General features: G+C 43.8%; 1 protein-coding gene across 1 annotated transcript in view; it reads left to right on the top strand.

The window, feature by feature from the left end:
- Positions 1 to 21,782, top strand: part of LOC104565901 (NAD-dependent malic enzyme, mitochondrial) — a 38,063-nt gene that overhangs the window by 12,310 nt on the left and 3,971 nt on the right. The window contains exons 3-12 of the mRNA XM_088536314.1: positions 6,467 to 6,600; positions 7,874 to 8,023; positions 9,081 to 9,156; positions 9,936 to 10,097; positions 10,621 to 10,724; positions 11,065 to 11,174; positions 11,284 to 11,381; positions 18,869 to 18,982; positions 19,073 to 19,187; positions 20,507 to 20,649. Of these exons, the coding sequence (XP_088392440.1) occupies positions 6,467 to 6,600; positions 7,874 to 8,023; positions 9,081 to 9,156; positions 9,936 to 10,097; positions 10,621 to 10,724; positions 11,065 to 11,174; positions 11,284 to 11,381; positions 18,869 to 18,982; positions 19,073 to 19,187; positions 20,507 to 20,649 (1,206 nt within the window). The remainder of the gene's footprint in view (positions 1 to 6,466; positions 6,601 to 7,873; positions 8,024 to 9,080; positions 9,157 to 9,935; positions 10,098 to 10,620; positions 10,725 to 11,064; positions 11,175 to 11,283; positions 11,382 to 18,868; positions 18,983 to 19,072; positions 19,188 to 20,506; positions 20,650 to 21,782) is intronic.

Below are 21,782 nucleotides of genomic sequence, written 5' to 3'. Positions count from 1 at the left end.
GGATGTGGAGCTGCTGGAGAGAGTCCAGCACAGGGCCACAAGGATGATCAGGGGCCTGGAACGTCTGCCCTATGAGGAGAGGCTGAGGGAGCTGGGCCTGTTCAGCCTGGAGAAGAGAAGGCTGAGAGGGAATCTGATCAGTGTCTATAACAGGGGTCCTCAAAATTTTTAAGCAGGGGGCCGGTTCACTGTCCTTCAGACACTGTTGGGGGCCAGACTGTAGTTTGGAAAAAAATGAACGAATTCCTATGCACACTGCACATATTTGTAGTAGTGCACAAAAAACAGGAAAAAGAATGCAATATTTAAAATGAAGAACAATTGTAATCAACAAAAGCAAATAATATTTCAGTGTGAACTATGGGCCTGCTTTTGGCTAATGAGATGGTCAATGTTAGGTTCCATATTTGTCACTGCTAGTTGTAGCAAGTGATGCAAGTGTTCATCAGTTAGTCTGGATCTGATTGGAGATGTCAGATGTTTCATTCGGGAAAAAGTCTGCTCACAGACATAGGTGCTGCCAAAGATGGTTGCAATTTTGAGTGCATGGTTCCTGAGATTATGATATGTCTCTGAGGGGAGAGATGCATAGAAATTAGTAAGGCTGCTTGATTTGAATGCATCTTTCAGCGAGTCACAAGTCTGTAGTCCGGCCAATTCCATTTGGTAAATCGGATCAACAGTTTCAATGTCAACAGAAAATGGGTTCCGGAAAAGCTGTATGTCCTGTTCATGGAGACGAAGCTCTTTAAATCTAATTTGAAACTCCTTTTGCAACATTTCTAGTACATCCATGCATGTTTTGTTTGGGAATGCAACTGCTGTTTTTTCTGCAGACAGGTTTTGAGTTGTGGGGAGATGGCAGAAGTTTTCCTCCTTTACTTGGTTAATGAGCAGGTCTAATTTGACTTGAAATGCTTTCACATGTGAACACATATCACAGATGAGCATCCCCTTTCCTTGAAGTTGGACATTGAAATTGTTGAGTAGCTCTGTTACATCTGTCAGAAACGCAAGGTGCCATTTCCATTCTGCATCTTTGAGCTCTGGTACTTCCTTGTTTTTAGAAAGCATAAAATCATAAACCTGTGGAAGTAAGTCATAAAATCGTTTCAAAACTCTCCCTCGACTCAGCCAACGGACTTCTGTGTGGTACAGAATATCTTCATAGGCAACATTTAGCTCAGACAGAAATTCCTGAAACTGTCTGTGGTTTAGTGCATGAGCTCTAATGAAGTTAACACAAGAAACTACAATTTTCATGACAGAGCCCAGCTTCGGTGATTTACAACACAGTGCTTGTTGGTGGATGATGCAGTGTATGGCTATTGGATGTGAATGGTTGCGTTTGTCCATCTCTTTGTTAATGCGTGTAACCACTCCTTTCATGGACCCCACCATGCTAGGAGCACCATCAGTTGTCACACTGAATAGTTTCCCCCAGTCCAGCTCCAAATCATTCATAGTTTGGCAAACTTTCTCATAGATATCCTCTCCTGTAGTTGTTCCTTTGATGCTTTTCAGCGCAGCAAGCTCCTCTGTGACTTCGAAAGAATCATTTGTCCCACGAATGAAAATTAGAAGTTGTGCAGAATCACGAACATCATTGCTTTCGTCGAGTGCCAATGAGAAATAGCAAAGTTTTTTTGAGGAGTTTTGCAACTGCAGATTCAAATTTTCCCCCATTTCTTCAATCCTTCGTGTCATTGTAGGTCCTGAAAAACTCACTGTACTAAATAAATCTGCCTTCTCTGGACACATCTCTTTGGCAACAGAAAGAAGGCATTCTTTAACAAATTCTCCCTCTATGAATGCTCTGCAAGTGCGCGCTATGAGCTTGGCAACTTGATAGCTTGCTCAAAGTGATGATATATTGAGCTGCTTTTGCTTCACAAAAGTATTTTGCTGAGTTGTCAATCCATGTTTCAGTCTTCATATTTTATCTTTTCTCACTTGTCCGACCAAAGAATCATATTTATGTTGAGTTTCGTAGTGTCGACGCAAACTGTATTCCTTGAACGCAGACACTGAATTCTGGCATATCAGACAAACGGCTCTTTCTTTGTACTCCGTGAAAAAATAATCAGAAGTCCACTTTTCTTGGAATACCCTGCACTCGGAGTCAATTTGTCTTTTTTTTGACATGATGGTGCGCGCGCTTCCCACTGGTGCTGGCTTGCTGGTCCTGCCTGGGAGCTGGAGGGAGGGAGGGAGAGACGGGGGAGCCGCCCACCTCGCTGATGCTGATGCCGCCGCCCCCCTCCTCAGCCCGGCCGCGCAGACCGGACAGGGTGGCCAGAAGGGACTGAAGGAGCTTTGCCGCGCCGGGGCTCTGGCGATTCGCCCGAGTTGGCTGGGCCTCGCAGTCCAGAGGCTGCCGACTGAGCTTGCCCGGCAGAGGAGATGCCCGCGCCTCTCGCCTGCCGCGCATCGCGGAGGAGGAGGACGAGGACGAGGAGGAGGACGAGGACGAGGACGGGGCGGCGGCGGCGCGGTTTGTAGCCGAGAGGCGCCCCCTGGAGGGGGCAGGTCGAGGACGAGGCGCTGGTTTCAGCCCAGTCCCGGCGGGTGCTTGGGGGCTGCGGAGGCCGGCGCGCGGATTAAGTGGCAGGAAGTTATCTGCGGCTGCTTGGTTCCCCCCCCAACCCCCGGCGGGAGGGGACGGGGGGGTTCTGTAAATACCGGCGGGCTGGATTGAGGACCCTGGGGGGCTGTATCCGGCCCGCGGGTCGTAGTTTGAGGACCCCCTGGTCTATAAGTACTTCAAGGGAGGCAGTGAGGAAGATGGTGCTGGCCTCTCTTCAGTGGTGGCCACGGACAGAACTAGAGGTAATGGCCACAAACTGAAGCACCAAAAGTTCCACAGGAACTTAAGGAAAAATTTTTAACAGTGAGGGTGACAGAGCCCTGGAACAGGCTGCCCAGAGAGGCTGTGGAGTCTCCTTCTCTGGAGATCTTCAAAACCTGCTTGGACACAGTCCTGTGGCACGTGCTCTAGGTGACCCTGCGTGTGCAGGGGGGTTGGACTAGATGACCTCTAGAGGTCCCTTCCAACCTTAAGCATTCTATGATTCTATGATTAATTGTCCTGTTCATAAACAAGCAGCTGGCAGTGCTTAGGACTCCTTGACAAATTCCTTGTGTTTAAAATTCTCCTTACTCCAGATGCACTTAAAAACTAGGCTGCCTGTAGACTGAAAGAAATGTGAATAAATTGAATAAACATGGGTAGCTGTTCTGCCTACAGACCTGAGGGCTCATTTGATATTATTATTAAGGACCCAGACAGTTTATTGTCACTGGGTTTACTGTACAGGGAAATTAAGAGAAAGTCACGACACGGTGTCTGTGCCAATAATGGAAATTAAAGAGACTTTATTTTAAGGGATTTTATGAGTAGTTTCTGAAAGGGAGATGTCTAGTAGTTTTGCTAGAGAGATTTTTCAGCTGCTTTACAGTGAAACATTAGCTTCGTAAGTAAAGAGCCACTAAAGGGATTCTGGCCTCTAGCATATCTTAGACTAGGGACACATTAATGACTTTATGGATAAGTGTTTATATAATCTCCTGATAAGAGACTAACTTTTCTTTTTCTTCATAACACCATAAATCACAAATCTTTTGGCATCATTTCTATTTTTTTCAGTGCCTAAAGTAATGTTCAAAATAGTCCCAGCTGCGCTTAGCTTCCTATCCCGAATCAGCCGTACAGCAGGTACTGTGTGCAGAAACTGTCATTTTAAAAAGGCCTAAACTGATAGAATTTATGAGATGTTTAAGCAGAAATGGAAGACAGATGGTAGGTGTTTTTTTTGCATGCTTCAGTTTTAAGCAACTTTGTTGGATGTATTTATGTTCCTCAAGGATCTTTTAGGAAATCTTGTGAAAGATGTAGAAGTGAAACCAGAGTAGAATTCTTTAGAACTGAGTTTATACTGATGATAGTTTTTTTTTTCTTTTTTTGATTGCAACTAAATTGTGTTATTTTGAAATAAAATATCATATCACTGAGTCACTTGACTAGCTTTTTGATGTGTTTTTGTTTGTTTTAACTCTCAAGATAAGTTAATACCATAATTAGTCATCTATATACTGAATTCCAAAGGCTAGAAAAATAAGTATGCCTGGACAGAAACTTAGAACTCCTTCAAAAAGTGTTTGAAAATGGGTCAAAGATCCCTGGAAATATTTGATTCAGCTCTATTCGTATCTCTAGTTTATTTGTGTTCATCCAAACACTGACAATCTTGCAAGAAATGTGTTTGAGCAGAGGGAAACGGTAGCATCGGGTGTTTGTTTCTCTGGGTTTGCCCTGCTCTTTCCTGCTTCTGGTCTCATTTGCAACATTTGATTCCTCAAATCATTTCTCAGAAGAGGCATCACATGGCTATGATGGTGGTGACACCCGACAAATGACAAGTGGCTGGGGTAAAAAGAGCAGGAATAAACCATAATCTGAAATCCACTTAAAGAAGATATCAGAAGAAAGCATGAGTATAACAGTTACGTGAGGGAGGAAAAAAACTAATTTGCAAATAACTTGCAGATAATAGGAAAAGGATATATTGAATTTATTATTACATGTCAAGTCTGTTGACATGGAAAGCTAAATCTTGCTTAGAAATGTAGAGGATCGGTCTACTTTGGGGTTACTTACTTCAAGCTTTTCTAATTTTATTTTTTATTTTTGATCTTTTTTCCCCCTCCTTGAAGTAGACTAGCTTGTTTTCTAAATCTTCCAAGTATTTTATTACTTCAGAATACAGTGTACAGTTGTTAGTACCAAAAAGCAGATGGACAGAGTGAAACAGTGTAGTCGGAATAAATGGTGATTTGAATAAACAAAGAAAAAAATGATATCAATCAAAATCCATTATTTTTAGTAGTGGAGTTTCCTGAGGTGTAGTTGACCTGTGTTGGCCAGAAATGATTCAAGTATGCAAAATTACAGTGAAGTATAGTCTTGATTAAACCTCAGGGTTTTATAATTAAGAATATGCATGCTTTATACAAATACCTATGGTAGTCTATTTGACTCTCTGCAGAGGTATATATTCTAATTTATATTAGAATTCTAATTCAGCATATTCAAATTGCTAATTTTATTTTTTGTTATTCTAAAGCAGGCAAATATTTCTTTTTTTTTTCTTGTGATTTGTCTGATTGCAGATGGAGTTTGTCTTGTAACTGCTCTACAAAACCCAACATTTTTAAACTTTTTCTTCTTTTAGGTTGGCAGGCAGTCTGCCCTAGGTGTAGGGAAGCCTGAGAAGAGGGTGCTTTTGTTTTTTAATCTAACTGCTTCAGCAGAGGAGTCCCCGTTGGTCAACAGCTGATGTTCCTTATTTCCTTCCCTTTCAAAGCATTTGCAGGAGCAGCTCTTGCCTTTTCAGCTTCTGCTTTTGCTCATGGTTTAGTCCAGTGCCATGGCACAGGGAAGGTTTTCTTGCCTTTTCAGCTCCTGCTTTCTCAAATATTGGTTAACTGTTCACCAAACTGACCCAGCCGAGGAAACTAAAGAAAATTTATCAGTTTTCTTCTGGTAGAAACTTAAAATGGGGTCAGTTGCTGCCAGAAGTGAGATTAGCTGTTTTGGCTCTGAGGTCTGGTTTCGTATCAACTAAATTTTGCCAAATTTTGCCTAGGAGCTAATTGCCTGGTGACAGTATCTCTGCTGAATAACAGGTAGCTCACAGCAGGTTGTTAACTATATAAAGTGCCAGTAGTTAATACCTGCTTGAATATAATTGTTAAATAACTCAAAATGTATTAAGGATTAGAGTCATATTGGGACCTAATCTATGCTGCAATTTGTTTTTAAATCAAAATACTAAAAGATTTAAAATTAATTTTGCTTTCAACAGTGATGTTTAACTTTTAAAATTGAAGTAAAACTCCACCTACCTTGCAACAAGGGAGAGTGGAAATAGTGGGATATTTTGTGATTAACTCTTCTAAAACTTAATTTGTTACAGGTAAGGCCTTTTGGTAGTAGCAAATTGAAGAGATTAAGAGATTAGCACTAGCTCTACCTAAAAAGGAAGGATTTTAGTTGAGATGTGAATTCAGTATAAGCGCTTGGATAATTCAATAATTTTTTAGGTTTTAGCTAGATTGTTGGAAGCATGAACAAATGCAGCAAATGGAGCAATTCAGAGAAAACTCTTTGTGATTAAATGTTACTGGTTGTGACTGCAACATAACAAGACAAGACTGGGTGACCTGCGTGTTCCTGGTCAACCTTATGTTTCTCTGAAACATTTCAAGAATCTCCTGTTATTTTTACTTTCAAACCTCAGCCTGTCTGCACTGGGATCTCCTAGTTCTAACTGTGCCACCTGCAACAGGATAAGGGTACATTTGACATATTTGAGCAGTGTGCATGGGTATCCTGGAAGTGCGTAGTCAGAAATGGCCAATACATTATAAATAAACTAGAAAAACACTACTCAATGTCTCTCTTCAGGGCATGGCATTCACATTACTAGAACGACAGATGCTTGGGTTGCAAGGACTTCTACCTCCGAAAATTGAGACACAAGACATCCAAGCCTTACGATTCCATAAGAATTTGGCAAAAATGAACGACCCCCTGGAAAAGTAAGTGCTCCTCCGGCCTTTGTCATGCTAGTAGATGGGAATTGGGGCAAAAATATTTCACTGGGATAACCAAGCACGCTTTCTTGGCCTCCACTAGACTTTCCAGTTATTGGAGTTTTTTTTCAATTTTGTATGAACTTGTTTCAGCAGCTCCTTATGTAAATTAAGGAGGTTGGGGATCAATTTAGGAGCATTGCATAGTCGTGAAGTAACAAAAAGACTGTACACAAATATGCCAGTAACAGAGCTGCAGACTTAAGGGGCATCAGCTTGCTGAGGACCTTGCTCTTATGTTTCTGTTATATGTAAGATTTAGCTAGCAGGTTGTCAGAGCAAAGAACTATTTTTTTTAGTATTTGAGAGCACTGGAAAAATATGTGTGAATTTAGGTAAGTTAGGAACTTGTAAATTAGGTGTGGAAAAAAGAAGTTTATTCCATGCTGTAATTATTGCTAGAAGGAAATTATGGACTTAATATTTGGAGGAGAATTGCATGTTTTTTGCGTTTTGTTGCCATTTTCCTATAAAAGTATGTATATTTGCACAAGAAAATATGCAGTCTCATAAAGTCAAGAGTAGCATGAGAATGATTAGAATGATTTGAAGCATACTGGACTACACTGAAACTCTGTTCTCATGCCATTTGAAAGATAACTTTTAAATCCACATGATTTCACCTGCTGATCTGAAACAGTCAAATCATGTAAACAGGCCAAGCACCCAGCAGCTATAATCAAAGATAATCCCTAGTTAATGATGTCTACCTGTCCAGTCAGCTACACTGGATGTGAGTTAGTATATGATAGGCTGCTATATACACTGGCAAAAATGAAGGTTTAATGCACACCCTGAGCTATGTCCTTCAGACTTTTGTTAGGAGTTGGTTAGTCTCACAGCTGTGTTAATGTTAGGATTAAGAAGACTTTACTGTCAAGAACTCTCTTAGCTGAAAAAATCTTTTTTATTATTATTAATGAGACTCCCAGCTGCATCCTGTGATAAATCCATGGGTTATCTTAGATCATAATGCATGTTTATGCCTTAATTTGTTAGCATGCATGGTATATCATATCAGTTATTTTTATTACAGCTTTTTAGAACTGCTACTCTTCTCTCTCCAACTTTCGTTTAGTTCTCAAAATCCAGCTTGAGTGAGGGAAGGAATTTCATGAAGATATATGAAGCAAGTTTTTTTTTTTTCTTTGTCATTTTTTTTTCACATTATTTTACGTAGGCATAAATGTGAAGCATACTTTTTTTTGCTTTATTACAGGTATATCTACATAATGGGCATCCAAGAGAGAAATGAAAAATTATTCTATAGGGTATTACAAGATGATATTGAGAGGTTAATGCCAATTGTGTATACACCAACAGTAGGCCTTGCCTGCTCCCAGTACGGACACATCTTCAGGAGACCAAAGTAAGAACAATACATACATATTGCTGCTACTTTTATTATCCTTTTCTCTATATACTTCCCTGAGATTTGGAAATGCTTTATTTCATTTTCATTTGGATTTAGCTACATAAAAGTTAGGCTGATTCCTTAAATAATGACTGAAGACCCAGTTTATTTTGGGGGGGAGGGGAAAAAAAAAAAAAAAAAAAAAAAGGACATTTGAAAACAGGAGAGGTAATGTGCCACAAATGCAGGGCTTGGCCCTATTTCCATCTCTTCCCAGGAGGCCCTTGCATTCCCAGGAGGTGGCTGTGACTTTTTCCAGCTCTCAAAATTGTGTCTGTGGAGCTGAGCATCTGTGTAGGAGCAGAGGGTTTAGATAAAAATGTAGGTTGAAAGCATCTCTGGAAGTCATTGGGTCTGGTGCCCTTCCAAGGTAGGATGAAGCTTGGGTGGGTTCCTCAGATTCCTGTGGGCTTCACCTGTTCAGGCAGAGCTGCTGGCAGCTGCCAGCAGGGCTGGGCAGCTTGGTTTAGAAGACCATTTTCAGTTACCTTGAAGCACTAAGTGTTCTTGGTTGGGGGCTGAATTCGGTGATTCAAAATAGCCATTCAGGTTATTAGCTCCATGTTGAGGAAATCTGTGCAGCCTGGCAGTCATTTCAGCTTATTTCCATGATACTCCTTTGCGTTTCTGGAGCCCTCTTACTTGAGGGCTTTAGTGCTGTGCAGAAACGGGCTAATCTTTTGCTTCCACTGCACGATGCAGCTGCTGTGCCAAAGATGGTAAAAAATGGACATTTTTTTTGCTCCTATTCAGAAGCAGGGCATATGATAAATGTACAGTTAGTTCTGTAAAATACAGGTAGCAGCATGAACAGTATTTTTTCTGCTTTTGTTTTTGTTTTAGCGTGTTAGATTTTAAGCATGTTAGAAAATGTCTTTTCACTTTTATGCAATGGATTTCAACACTTATTTTCATGCAAATTTTAGTGTTCAAAATTCTGTTTTACAAAGCAAGGTGAATTTTTTAATTATCACCTATAAAATATCTCTGGTTTGTTGTTTTCTTCTTTCAGAGGATTATTTATTTCCATCTCAGACAGAGGTCATATAAGATCAATTGTGAACAACTGGCCAGAGAATGATGTTAAGGTACTATCTAATTCTCTCTTTTTTTTTTTTTTCTTTCCCCTAATTGTTGTTTAATCTGAGTTGAGCTTCTAAAAATTGGTTGATATTTTATGGGAAAAAAAAAAGCTAAATAAGGCATCCTTGGCAGTTGTTTGACAATGATGACAAATGCAGTTAATGAAAGCATAAATATGAGATTTACAGTTTGAGTGGACAGTGATGATCAGAGCTAGATTTGCCAGTGTCTTGCTTTACTTTGTCTTTCCATGCTAGGATGTGCTTGGGTCTTATTTATCATGGTACAAAGTACATTTATTAGGTGATCTTGTCCTCATATCAGAACACAGAGTGGTGGCCTGGAAACCCAAGTTTTGCCATTAAATTTATATGACCCAGCTGGGTCCAAAACCACAAAAGCAGATGAGGTGGGTAACACTCATCCTGACTTCTTGCTGTCCGGATTTAGGAGGGGAAATCATAAACCTAAGTTACAAGAGGCTCCTCCACACAGTGGCCTGGATTCTTCACACTCTGCCCTCAGGGATTAGGGCAGTAGCTTTCAGCAAACAAAAAGGAGCATGGCAGATTCTAACGTTATCTTGTCTACTTTCTGCATAGGTAAAAAATGAGCAAAGGGCAAAGCATTATCACTTCAGATTAAAAAAATATATATATTATCTCTTCTTATTTAGTTTAACCGTATAAACATAGCTCAATTTCTGCCTAGAAGAAAAAAGCACGGTTACTATTACTCTAAACCTTAAAAACCAGCGGTCATATGTAACTTCGCTTGTTTACAGGCCGTTGTTGTCACTGACGGAGAAAGAATATTGGGTCTTGGAGACCTTGGTGTCTATGGAATGGGAATTCCAGTAGGCAAACTGTGTCTGTATACGGCGTGTGCCGGCATACATCCAGATAAGTGCTTGCCTGTGTGTATCGACGTTGGAACTGATAATACAGTGAGTTTGACTAAACTTTGCCTAGCTGTAAACTATCCCCAGAACTGTTAAAAGTATTTAGTACTATAATAAAAGGTTTCAGTACTATAGGAGGAGATTTTTATTTGAATGCTTTGTTTTACGATGAAACCAAGTATTTTATTTAATGGCATTTTGCTTTATATCAGCAACTGAAAAACTTCAGCTAACATGACAATGAAATGGACCTTTTGGAAGTAATTCGAATGCTGGAAGACTATAAAATAGACAGTCAAGTTGACCTAAGAGGCTGGAAATGTGAATCACATTTATTAAAACCGTTTATTGTTCACAGTATCGATTTGTTCCATTGTAAAAGCAGCCATCGCCAACCTCAAGTGCCAGCTGATATTACTGAATGTTGATATAGGCTGGAGGCAATTAAAGTGGCTGTATAAATGCAGTATATTTGAGAACGGTGCAAAATGTGTTACTGTGAGCACTGGAAAGTGTATACTGAGGAAGTGACTCATCCTGATGCTGTCTTTGATTTATTTTTTTTCAGACGCTCTTAAAAGATCCATTTTATATGGGCCTGTACCAGAAAAGGGATCGCTCGCAGGTCTACGATGACCTAATTGATGAATTTATGGAAGCCATTACAGACAGGTATGACACAGAATTTTCTGTACAAGACTATGGCCAAAACTGCTGGCAGAAAGGGCACATGGCACACTGTCCTTGAAAGTTATCTAAGGAATAAAGATAGGACTAGAAGAAAGGAGACACGGGCTGTATTTCTGGTTCTGTAGTGATTTTTCTCTGTGACTTGGAACTTGCCATTTTTAGTTATCTGTTAAGTACACACCGAAAGGAGAACCGTTTTAAACAATGAGACGCCTGAGATCTTCTGTCCAGAGATAATTGTTTAGATGCAGAATTTATTTTAAAAGAACTTCTTTAAAAGAACTTGTTTGTGTATCTAGTGATAAGAGTATTTGCCATGTAGGTATGGTCAGAACACCCTTATCCAGTTTGAAGACTTTGGAAATCACAATGCTTTTCGGTTTTTGAGAAAATACAGAGAGAAGTATTGTACCTTCAATGATGATATTCAAGGTATGAGCTTTGTTTATGCTCTCTAATGTATATGCAAATACCTTGCCTAAAGGAATAACCTGCCATGTAGATCTGTTCAGCTCTTTTCAGGTCTGTATTCCTCTTGTAGGAACAGCCTCAGTGGCCTTAGCAGGACTCCTGGCAGCACAGAGAGCCACTGGTAAACCCATTGCAGAGCAGAAAGTGCTGTTCCTTGGGGCAGGAGAGGTGAGTTCTTTAGAGGCCTCTAGGACAACAAAAGGTTGTACTGAGTTATATTTTCTAGTTCTGTAAAATCTGGATGCTCACATCCTTTGAAATTTATTGCAGAACTCTTTATATAAAGGCCAGCTAAAATACATTCATAAAGGGAGTGTTTGTGTGAAGAAGACCATTTGAAAGGCACGTAGCATTTGCCAGGGCTCAGATTTTCACACTGTTACATGGACTTCTCAAAGCAGCAGGAATTTGTGTGCAGTAGAAGGAGATTTTACCACAAAATTATGATGCAGTGAGAAAGGGGGAAAGGAAGGGAAGCATTGGCAACATCCCTTTCTGCCCTGTTGCTTTCTCTGCCCACAGAGGCTCTATCACAGGCAGCAAGAGCAGAGGGAGGTACAGAAAGCAGGAGGTCACAGTACCCAGGAGAGCTGCCCCTCTTCTTGCTTAGACACAATGCTCTTGATCCCAGGAACCTGCTCCCATCTAGGCCAACACTGCTTGTGCTTCAGAGCTGACCTAACTGTTGCCTGACATCGGCAATCAACTCTGTCCGCCGAGGCGGCCAGGCACGTCCAACCCGTGCCCGGGCCAGAGAGCACAGACACCAATATGAGGATGCTGCAAATGGCGTTTAATATACGCAGGCTGGATCTTATAAAGGTAGCGAAGGCGGAAGCATGCCTATATAGCCAATAAGCGTTGCTCTTTACCTAATATGGCATATGCCTTAGTTCCCTATTCTTCCCGTACATCGCGAGATCTTCCGAGCGCCGTACCCTACATCTCCCCCCCCCCATGTTAATCTAAATATCCTAAATATCACTACTTTGAACAAGCTGCTAATAGCGTACATTGTGACTGCCTTGTTTCTGTGAGCGTCATAGCTGATGCAATACATAGTGGATTATACATGACAAAATAGGCATGCTGCAAAAGACACCAATCAATACCATAATGATAATCAACCCAAGCTTCCACAATCAATTCAATTGAGCCAGGATAGTAATCATGTCCAGATACTGTTGCCTATGTTCTCAAGCCATCTCCAGTTTCCTGGGTTACGTCTTATCATCTGTAGCAGATCTGATCCTACGTTTTGAATGGCCTCCGACCTCTTGTCGATCTTCTCGTAGTCTTTTGTGGTCAGGCAACAAAATTTTTGGTTTTTGAATGTTCTGGACCGGCCTCCCCCCACCTGGAGAATCTTGAAGATTACGTTGATGGCCTCATGATGTGCTTTGAGTATCTGGTTGACATCCCTAAGACCTGCCGCTATCTGTTGAGACAACGTGTTTACTGCTTTATTCGTCCGCAACAAGTGACAGGTCGAGCTTTGAATTTTGTATAGCCCTGTTGATCCTAAAATCGGGCCGAGGCAAGTAATATTAGCATTCACCAGGACGAGGAATGGCGCCTCGCTCATATTACCCGGTAAAAAGACATCAGGTGACATGGGGGCAAAAAAATTTTACAAGGGTTGGGGGTATTTTGTCTGGTGGTAGGTATGCAGCAGCCAGCAAGCATAGCGCGCTAGAGCAGGAAACGTTTCAGTTGGGGAGAATTATAGTACCGTTCGTCCATCTTGTACCTGAGTGTCTAACAAGTCTTCGGGTATAATCCACTCCCTGTTTCCTTCATCATCCCCGTAGCTAAATCTTCCCACACCTCTGTCTATATTTATTGTATTATAACTTTCACAGGTGGCAGAGGGGTCTGATGTAATCTTTCTCTCCCATTTCTGAGCCTTCTGAGTGACTATCTCTAGGTACCCTGTGAAATTCACATGATGGGAGCGGTATGTCACATTAACATATGACCCATATGGTGACCATGATTCCCCATACACTGTCCCACTAGGCAGTATTGTGAGATTTGCTGCTCTTCGTGCCATTAATTTGCATAAAGCGTTATCTGTTAGCGGAGCCGCAAAACTTACAAAAGCAAAGCATGTTAGTGGATTGTGTGGAAGGAGCGTTTGTAGAAGAATTGCTTGAAAGCAGGAACTGAGAGGAAAACTAGGGCCTCACATAGCTCTGGCATTACAGAGGCCTGCTTGGGGTGCTACACAGTTGCCACTTCCAGGATGGTTGGTATGCACGGACTCTGCTCCTCCACGGTTCCCTGGGCAACGCAATCTGCCGTCCTCGCAGCTGCGAAAGGGAGTAATGGAGGACAGAGCGGGGTGAAAGCTCCGCGGCCAAACTCTGTTGCGCTCCCTTTGCTGGGCTGTTGATAAGCTGCACAGTGGCCGTCTAATGAGAGATATACGATAACAAGTCCGGTGCTGTGCCAGTAAAAGTGGCAAATGATGAACTTTGCTTGAACTTTGCTCATTATAATGTGAAAACCGTACCTCCATCTCAGAAGTTACCCGCCTCCGAGGTACGACCACCCCTCACTGAGCGTGCGCTTTAGATTTTCGGTTGACTGTACCTTTAAATGAAAGCGAGAAACTTTTCCACCAATCAACAACAAGGTTAAGTATGACTTTAGTCACTCAAGCTCCACCTGAATGTAAAGAAAAGTATAAAAGGTGAACTAAGGATGAAAAGTCTGGAGGGAAGAATTCATCGTAACTCCTGGGTCAGTCGAGAGGCTGAGCCCCCTTCCCTCCCCCTGCGCCGGGACGCTGCCCGAGGAGACTCGAGACTGGACGTCTTCTCCCATTTTCTGGGGTGAGTGATGATTGCACATTTGTACATCAGAGCTAGCTAAAAACCCCATGCTCTAGTAGAGAATTTCCTGTACTAACATCCGAAACCTGCTTTGTAAATGCTGCACTTGAATAAATCATACTGTTTGTGAACTCAACTATTTGTTTGAGGGGGGGCAATCGGACCTACAGTTGACAGACTGTTCGTGAATCCGATACCTTTTCTGATACCTCCTTCCCCCCCCCCACCACCATTACCACTACGGCTTTCAAACTGCAACATTTTCAACACAGGTTGAGATCAGGACTTTCCCCTTTTTCCACCCCGGTGGGGAGGCAATAATGGGATGCGCCTCTCGCCCTCGCCCATTGTCGGGCCTAGGATTCTGTGTTTCCTGGTCGACTCCATACAACCTGTATCAGCAGGATAACGCAAAGAGACCCTTTCCTCGTCTTGCCATGTCGATCGTTTGTTTTGCTATTCTCCAATATTTCCTTTTCAACTGGACAAGGTGCTTTCTTAGTAGGTCGGGGTCCAGTCGAATCCTCCATCACTGAGGTGTATGGGTCGTGGGGGTCGTCCCACCAGCTGTTCCTGTAGGGGTAAGCTCATAGTTGCCATGAGTTTTGAGGTTCGGTCTTATCCACCTTGCGGGTACCCATTTCACTACCTCCTGCTGTCTTAGGGCCGCGTAGCCCCTTCCCTGGGTTACCAAGTTCCACCCAGACTCCCATATCCCTTTCTCTGGGAACCTGACCAGAACTGGGGGCCCATCCTCTATAGCTGCGACCGCCCAATGCTTATCCACTGGTGCCTTGTTCTCATTTCCACGAATGAAATGATTCAGCGAATATAGCGCTCGCATCAAAATTTCTGGTTGCTTCATACTGGGAATTCTTTGGGTATGACCTTCCCCCTCCCCAAGGATCTTGATTTTTTGTTTGAGGGTTTGATTTGCTCTCTCTACAATTGCCTGTCCTTGGCTATTGTGAGGAATTCCGTGCTGCAGTTGAATTCCCCATTTGTCAGCCCAGTCTTGCGTAGATTGGGCTGTGAAGCAGGAGCCGTTATCTGTTTTGATTATTCGCGGAACGCCTAACCATGCTATAGCCGTTATCCAATGCTGGTGAGCTGCACGCGCAGTAACCCTCTGGTGTTGTGTGGCTATGATCAGTCCACTGCATGTATCCACTGTAACTGCTAACCAGGGTCGTGGTCTGAATAAAGGGCATAATGTGAAGTCTGACTGCCAGATTTGATTTGCCTTTAGGCCACGGGGATTTACCCCAGCACCCCATAGAGTCGATCGTTGGCAATACGGGCAAGTGGCTACCACATCCCTGGCTGCTGCAAGGGGAATGTTGCAATGCTTTGCGAGGGCTCTCGCTCCTATGTGGAGGTGCTCGTGTATAGCACGAGCTTGTGTTATTGTCCATACACCCTTGGCTGCTGCATCAGCTTTATTGTTGCCTTCCTGATAATATCTCTGTATACTGGCATGACTTCTCACATGGACTATGGAGGCTGTGGTGCTGCGCTGTTGCAGCGCCTCCTCCAGCATGATGGCTATTGGCGTGCCCTCCCATACATTCTCCTGTGTGCACTGATATGATGTATTGAGTAGGCTATATGGATTCAGGTCTGTCCAGTTGCTTTGAGGAATACCTAACACCAGTGCATCAATTGATCCGCTGTCCCACAAAGCCAACAACTCTTAATTTGGGTATAATTAACAATACGCCTAAGTAGCATAACATATCCATTAGTGTTAAAAGTAGCATCAGCTTCTATAATAGCGTTAAAAGTAATATTACCTCCTAAAAGCCACAATATACAGCTAATAATAACAGTAACACTTCTTCCTCCCATGTTGTTCTTCTGCAGGCTCACACTTTCCACAGCTAGGGTACCAGCTGCCTGCCTGCTATGTTTGATGTATGCGAGTTTGCTTCCAGCCAAGGTCTCGCCCATTTTTGCTGGCACCCATCTGGTTCCAGTATCTGTAACGACACAAGCATACCCTTTTCCCCAGGTTATTAAGCCCAAGGGTCCCGTCCATTTTCCCGTGTTCCAGTCTGTCAGCATCACCTTACTCGGACCCGACTTTACTTCTGTCAGGGCTCCCTTTAGCCCAGCCCTGTGTTTGACCATCAGAGGGACTAGGCTATCCTGGGGCAATCTCAAAATTTTAAAACATATTCTGCTCTTGCCAATTTTTTGTTTTTCGTAGCTGGCGTTTCAGCGTTTGGTTCATATGTTCCACTATGTGATGGTCCTCAGGATGTAATAGTATGGTGAAAAAAACAATCTTTCAAATCGATTATTAAGATGTCCCAATCATTTTGAAAGGTTCACGATTTCCATTTCTATTTATGTTTGCATAGCTTCAATTTGGTTTCCTCCCCAGAAATTGCTTGGGATTTCTGTATATTAAGGAGGCCCCCGCTCCAGTAGCATTGAGGCTTTTACAATTTGTAAGGACTGTTGCAGGTCCTTCCGTGTCAGTTGCACTGGAGCGTGGCCATCGCTTCATTCTTGTTTCCCATGCTGAAGTACTTCCCTAGTCTCTTTCCAAGGATACAAGTCAGAGTACGGCTCCCAGTCCTCCATCGGTGGGGTGGGTGGGTGGAGGAGGTGGGGGGGGACGCCGTAGTCTGAGTTATTCCTGGCTTTCCCACTTTCAAATTCTGGACTTTCTTGTTGTGCTTATTTAGCCCTCTCTGCTGATATATATATTACACAATAAAGATCTAAAAACCACAGATACAAACAGCACAAACACAATTTCCTTCAGTGGCACGACCTCACGTAGCTGTGCATTACACTAGTGAGTTCCACTGTCTCAATTGCCTAATCCCATCCTCGCTGCCAATTAGGTTGCGAATGGGTTTGGGATTCGGCAATAATCACACAAAACAAAGTGGCTACGGCTATTCAGGTGAAAGCACGTTAAAGAAGCAAAGTATGCCTAATTACTCGTGAGGTAATACTTGTCGGCAGGACACTGAGACTGAACATTCTCTTGAGCTGGCAGATTAGAGGGTTGCTGACAGGCTCCCAACTCAGCAGGCGTCCCCGCAGAGACAACGTGGGTCTCAGTGTTAGGAGTCTCACCCCTCCTTTCTCTCTGCACTGTCTGTTTATGCCCGGTGCATCCTGCCACGTAGGGCCAGTACGTGCCAGCAGGCAGACCAGGGCGGGTGGACAAACTCCGCCTTCAGTCACATAACCTTCCCTCCTGGGTGCGCAGGTGCGCATGTCAGTAAATTGTCCCAGTCGTCAGTCCGAGGGTCCTGCCTTTCTCATCTCCCTCCCTCTCGGGTGTTTGACCTTCAAACTAATTTAGAGGATGTTTGCAGTTAAGTTGGCTACAAGCCCGGTCGAGCAGCCGCCTTCAGTTGCTTTTGGAGGAGGTCAGCTCTGAGCCTGGCTGGGCAGCCGCCTCCGCACTCCTTATCGCTCAGCCTGGGCAGGCAAACATCTTCTTTCTCAGGGTCTTGGATCCTATTTTGCACAATAGTTTTATGACTCTACAGATCATACAAATTTCCACCTTTCAACCATACCTCGTGTTGGCATCAATATACAAAGGATACAACACATAATAGAGATGAACATAGCAAATAGAAATAATAGCCCTAATAACGGTTTCCGTCCTCACTTAAAGCATTACAGTTCTTCAACCCCCACTTTTAAAGACAGATCAAATTCCTCTGCACCTCCCTCCTGGCTTTCATCAAGCCTTCAGCAACATAAGTTTCCTTGATCTCATTCGCCTTCTCTTCCCCAGCCCCCCTTTCTCCTTTTTTCAAGGCAATCTAACAAGCGGAAGCAGGGGCACAGACAGTGTAGGCGCCGCAGGTGCAGGCACAGAGGCAGGCACGGGCCGGGGGGTTAGCGATGGATCTCCAAACACCAGCGGTTTCAGTGGCGTGGCGGTCCCGGTCCTGAAGTGCTTGCAAAGGCTGCCGTGGCTCCGACGGCCACTTTGCTTTTGGCTTTCACATCGGGTTTGAATACTAGGTGGGGCTCGGCTTGGAACCCATTCTCTCTGCACCAGATCGAAAGCTTGCAGAGGGTCTGTTCATCAGCCTCTGTCTGCACTCCCACTGCTTCGCTCTTCCCAAGCGCCTCCCGTGCTGGCCTCCAAGTCTCCCTTTCCTCTTTTGCTCTCTGGAGGACCTGCCGTATCACTCCCCATGTCTTTAGATCTTTCGCACTCCCTTTAGACATACCATATTCCGTTAACGCGGTGGTACATCTCTGCCAGTGCTGGGGGAATAAAACTTCCCCGGCACTGTTAACCGCCCCTTCTTCAAGGAGCCGCTCAATGCAGCTCTTAACTGCGTTCGATTTCATAGAAATCCCCCATTCACGAGCACACGATAATACGACCTTGATTATCCCTTCCATGATCCGGATCCCTCGACCGCCTGCGGTCCGCCGCCTCGGAGTATCACGTCGGGGTCACCACTTGTTGCCTGACATCGGCAATCAACTCCGTCCGCCGAGGCGGCCAGGCACGTCCAACCCGTGCCCGGGCCAGAGAGCACAGACACCAATATGAGGATGCTGCAAATGGCGTTTAATATACGCAGGCTGGATCTTATAAAGGTAGCAAAGGCGGAAGCATGCCTATATAGCCAATAAGCGTTGCTCTTTACCTAATATGGCATATGCCTTAGTTCCCTATTCTTCCCGTACATCGCGAGATCTTCCGAGCGCCGTACCCTACACCTAACAGATAGTTTCTGTGGGATATGTGGGGAATGGGGTGGTGTTTGCGTCGACAGACCTGTTTTGTGGGTCATTAAAAACAGAAATCCTTTAATCTGTCAGGCCGCCCTGGGAATTGCAAACCTCATTGTCATGGCTATGATGGAAAGTGGTGTTTCTGCCGAGGAAGCCTACAAGAAAATATGGATGTTTGACAAATATGGTTTACTGGTTCAGGTAAGGATGCATCAGGCCTGGAAATACCACGTTACCAATGGCCAGTGTTTTCCACGGCCTTCTCATAACGCCATCAACTTGAATCTGTAGGGCCGAGAACACGTGATAGATTCCAATCAAGAACCATTTACGCACCCGGCTCCAGAGCAGATACCAGAAACGTTTGTCAAGGCTGTGAATGTACTTCAGCCTTCAGCTATCATTGGTAAGTAAGGTCCTTTTTCATTTCTGTGTTTCCACAACTTGGTTATTTGCAGTGTTTGCTTTTGGCAGCATGGCCCCAAGGAGCTTGGTGACAGCGATCCCCATTTCTGTTGGGATAAATAAGAAAAACTGAGGGCTGTTTTCTGCTTGAAAATATACTGAGCTGCAAGTTATCTCTCGGCATATCCTTTGCTGCAGCTCCTTCTGTGCCTGTTTTGTTGGCTGTTGCTTTAGTCCTTGTCCAGCCCGTCAGTGACCTTGCTTAGAACAACTCTGAGCATGTTCTCGGGGACGGCATGGCCACAGGGAACTGAAACCCAGCAAAGGGCAGGAATAAGGATCATATTTTGGAATGCACTTCTGCTCCCAGATGTATTCCCTACACCGGCCAAAGGGGAAAGAACAGAGGCTGTTTTGTACTGCACTCCCTTGTCACCACTACCTATAAAGTCACTGACACATATATGCCATACCTATAAATACATATATATACACACATATATAACTAGATAGATACATACATTGTGGGTAATCAGGGTCCGGCGGCCGGAAGATATCGCGCTGTACGGAAAGACAGGGCCCCTAATAGCCAATAGCGTTTAGTCTATGATGTAAGCAGACGGATGTGACGTTGTGAACCTTAGCTATATAACACCTTGTTACCCATCAATAAACGCCATTTGCCGTCCACCACGTTGGTGTCAGCGAGCTGATGGCCCGAGCGGCCTGGGGGAGGTCGCCGTGCCGTTCCTGAACCAGGTCGCCACGCCGCTTGAACGGCAACAATACATAACTGTGGCTGTCCCCAGAGGCCAGGTGGATTATAAGTATTTCCTGTTACAACTCTGTAATTTCCTCTGCACGTCACTTTTTGGGGTGGAAAAAAAAAGTGGACTGAGTAGCTCTCCTTAAGCCTATATTTGGTGTATTCATTTTTGTGTATTTGTGTGTTTAGGTGTGGTCAGAAATGCCATTATGAAGGGAAAGTGCCTTGCACAGTTAACACCCAGTGAGGATGAATCATCCTCAGAGAGCTGCAGTCATCCCCTGCTTATCCAGGGCGGCCATAAGCATTCCTTACACGGAGCAGTACGGAAAAGATGTGAAATAGGCTTTTGGAATGCAGAAACTGGAGGTTCCTGTGAAGAATGAGATCTTTAAGCAGGCAGTATTGAAGCAGTGCTCGGGGTCTGTCTCCTGTGGCATGACAAGGCTGTGATGGTTTGCTTGGCCTTTGGGGATGACAAGGGCTTAATCTGTACTTGTGGTCTGGAGGAGTCGAGTATTGATCCCATTTCTGGGTGTTCCCTCCGTCTCCAGGAGTTGCAGGAGCTGGACGGCTCTTCTCGCATGACGTGATCAAAGCCATGGCCTCTATCAACGAGCAGCCCATCATCTTTGCACTAAGTAACCCCACCGTGAAGGCTGAGTGCACAGCAGAGGAAGCGTATACGTTAACAGAGGTACATGGTGTTTTGAAGCATTGACTTACTGGGCACTCGATGATATACAGTAAAAACTGACACTGAGAATGCAAAAACACCTCGATTCTCATGTGGAATTTCTTCTTGTAATAGATTTCTTTCTTGTCATCTTGGAAAGTAAATTGGCGTGATTTGAAAAGAAATCTTGATTCTTGAATAATGATATGCTGTAAAACTCAAAATAGCCTAAACCCTGTTATTTCTTTTTTAAGAAGAGACTATTAGGTACTGAGCGTTCTATAGCTTTGATCAATTGCTGCTTTCCCGCCATTTTAAAAATGTTTTCATTTCTAAAGAAACAGCTTATGTTAATATCAAAATTGTATTAAGTACAGCCCTTAAAACATAATAGCTGCCATGTTATAGATAAAGTTCTTAAGCAGCACGTGTCCTTGTATCTAATCAAGACCCCCGCTTTGCACTCGGTCGTTTCCTAGTGTTTGCAGGTCAGGATCACTAACAGTGGCCCAGGAGGACCCAGCTTCCAGCACAGGCTTCTGCTGGTGGCCCTGTCCTCACATCCCCTGTCACCTTACTTGTAGCTCGTACCCTGGGGCCGCCAGAAGTCCAGTGGAGGGAACAATTATAAATAAACTTCATTTTGCACTTTCACTCCAAAGTAATTATGCTGTGCGTTGTTGGGGGGGGGGTCTTTTTTTAGTGACATTATCACCAGCATATTTCAGGGTAAGCGTATTCAGATCGAGGGTTTGTCTTTAGTAAAGTAAGTCTTCTATCCTTCTGCACTACTTTTATGCAAAAGCTAATCTGCTTTGAAAAGAACCAGCAGGGAAGGAGGTGGGAGGTAGTAGGAGGCAGACAGCACTAGCTCCACAGCTTTGAACTCTCTGCTAATTCCTTCCCTTTGAATCTCAGTCTCCAGCTGGTGGGGATCTCTGCCCTGTCCACAGGGCCTGCCTGAAGACTTCAGGGGTGGGGCTTGTGAAAAGATTTTTTTTTTTTTTTTAAATATAGCCCCAAATCAAGTGACTCGTATGTAAAAGCGAGAGGGTGGAGTGAGTTGCTTGCTGCTTGATATGGAAATGCGAACGGTTTCCTTGCAGCGTGAGCGCAGCTCTTGACATGAAAGCCTCATGGACAGTGTGGTGTTA

Source organism: Tinamus guttatus, unplaced genomic scaffold (assembly GCF_059628265.1).
Source record: "Tinamus guttatus ecotype Peru unplaced genomic scaffold, ASM5962826v1 Tinamus_guttatus_pri_ptg000656l, whole genome shotgun sequence".
NCBI classification, from domain to species: Eukaryota; Metazoa; Chordata; class Aves; order Tinamiformes; family Tinamidae; genus Tinamus; species Tinamus guttatus.
This window is presented reverse-complemented; position numbering and strand designations above follow the sequence as displayed.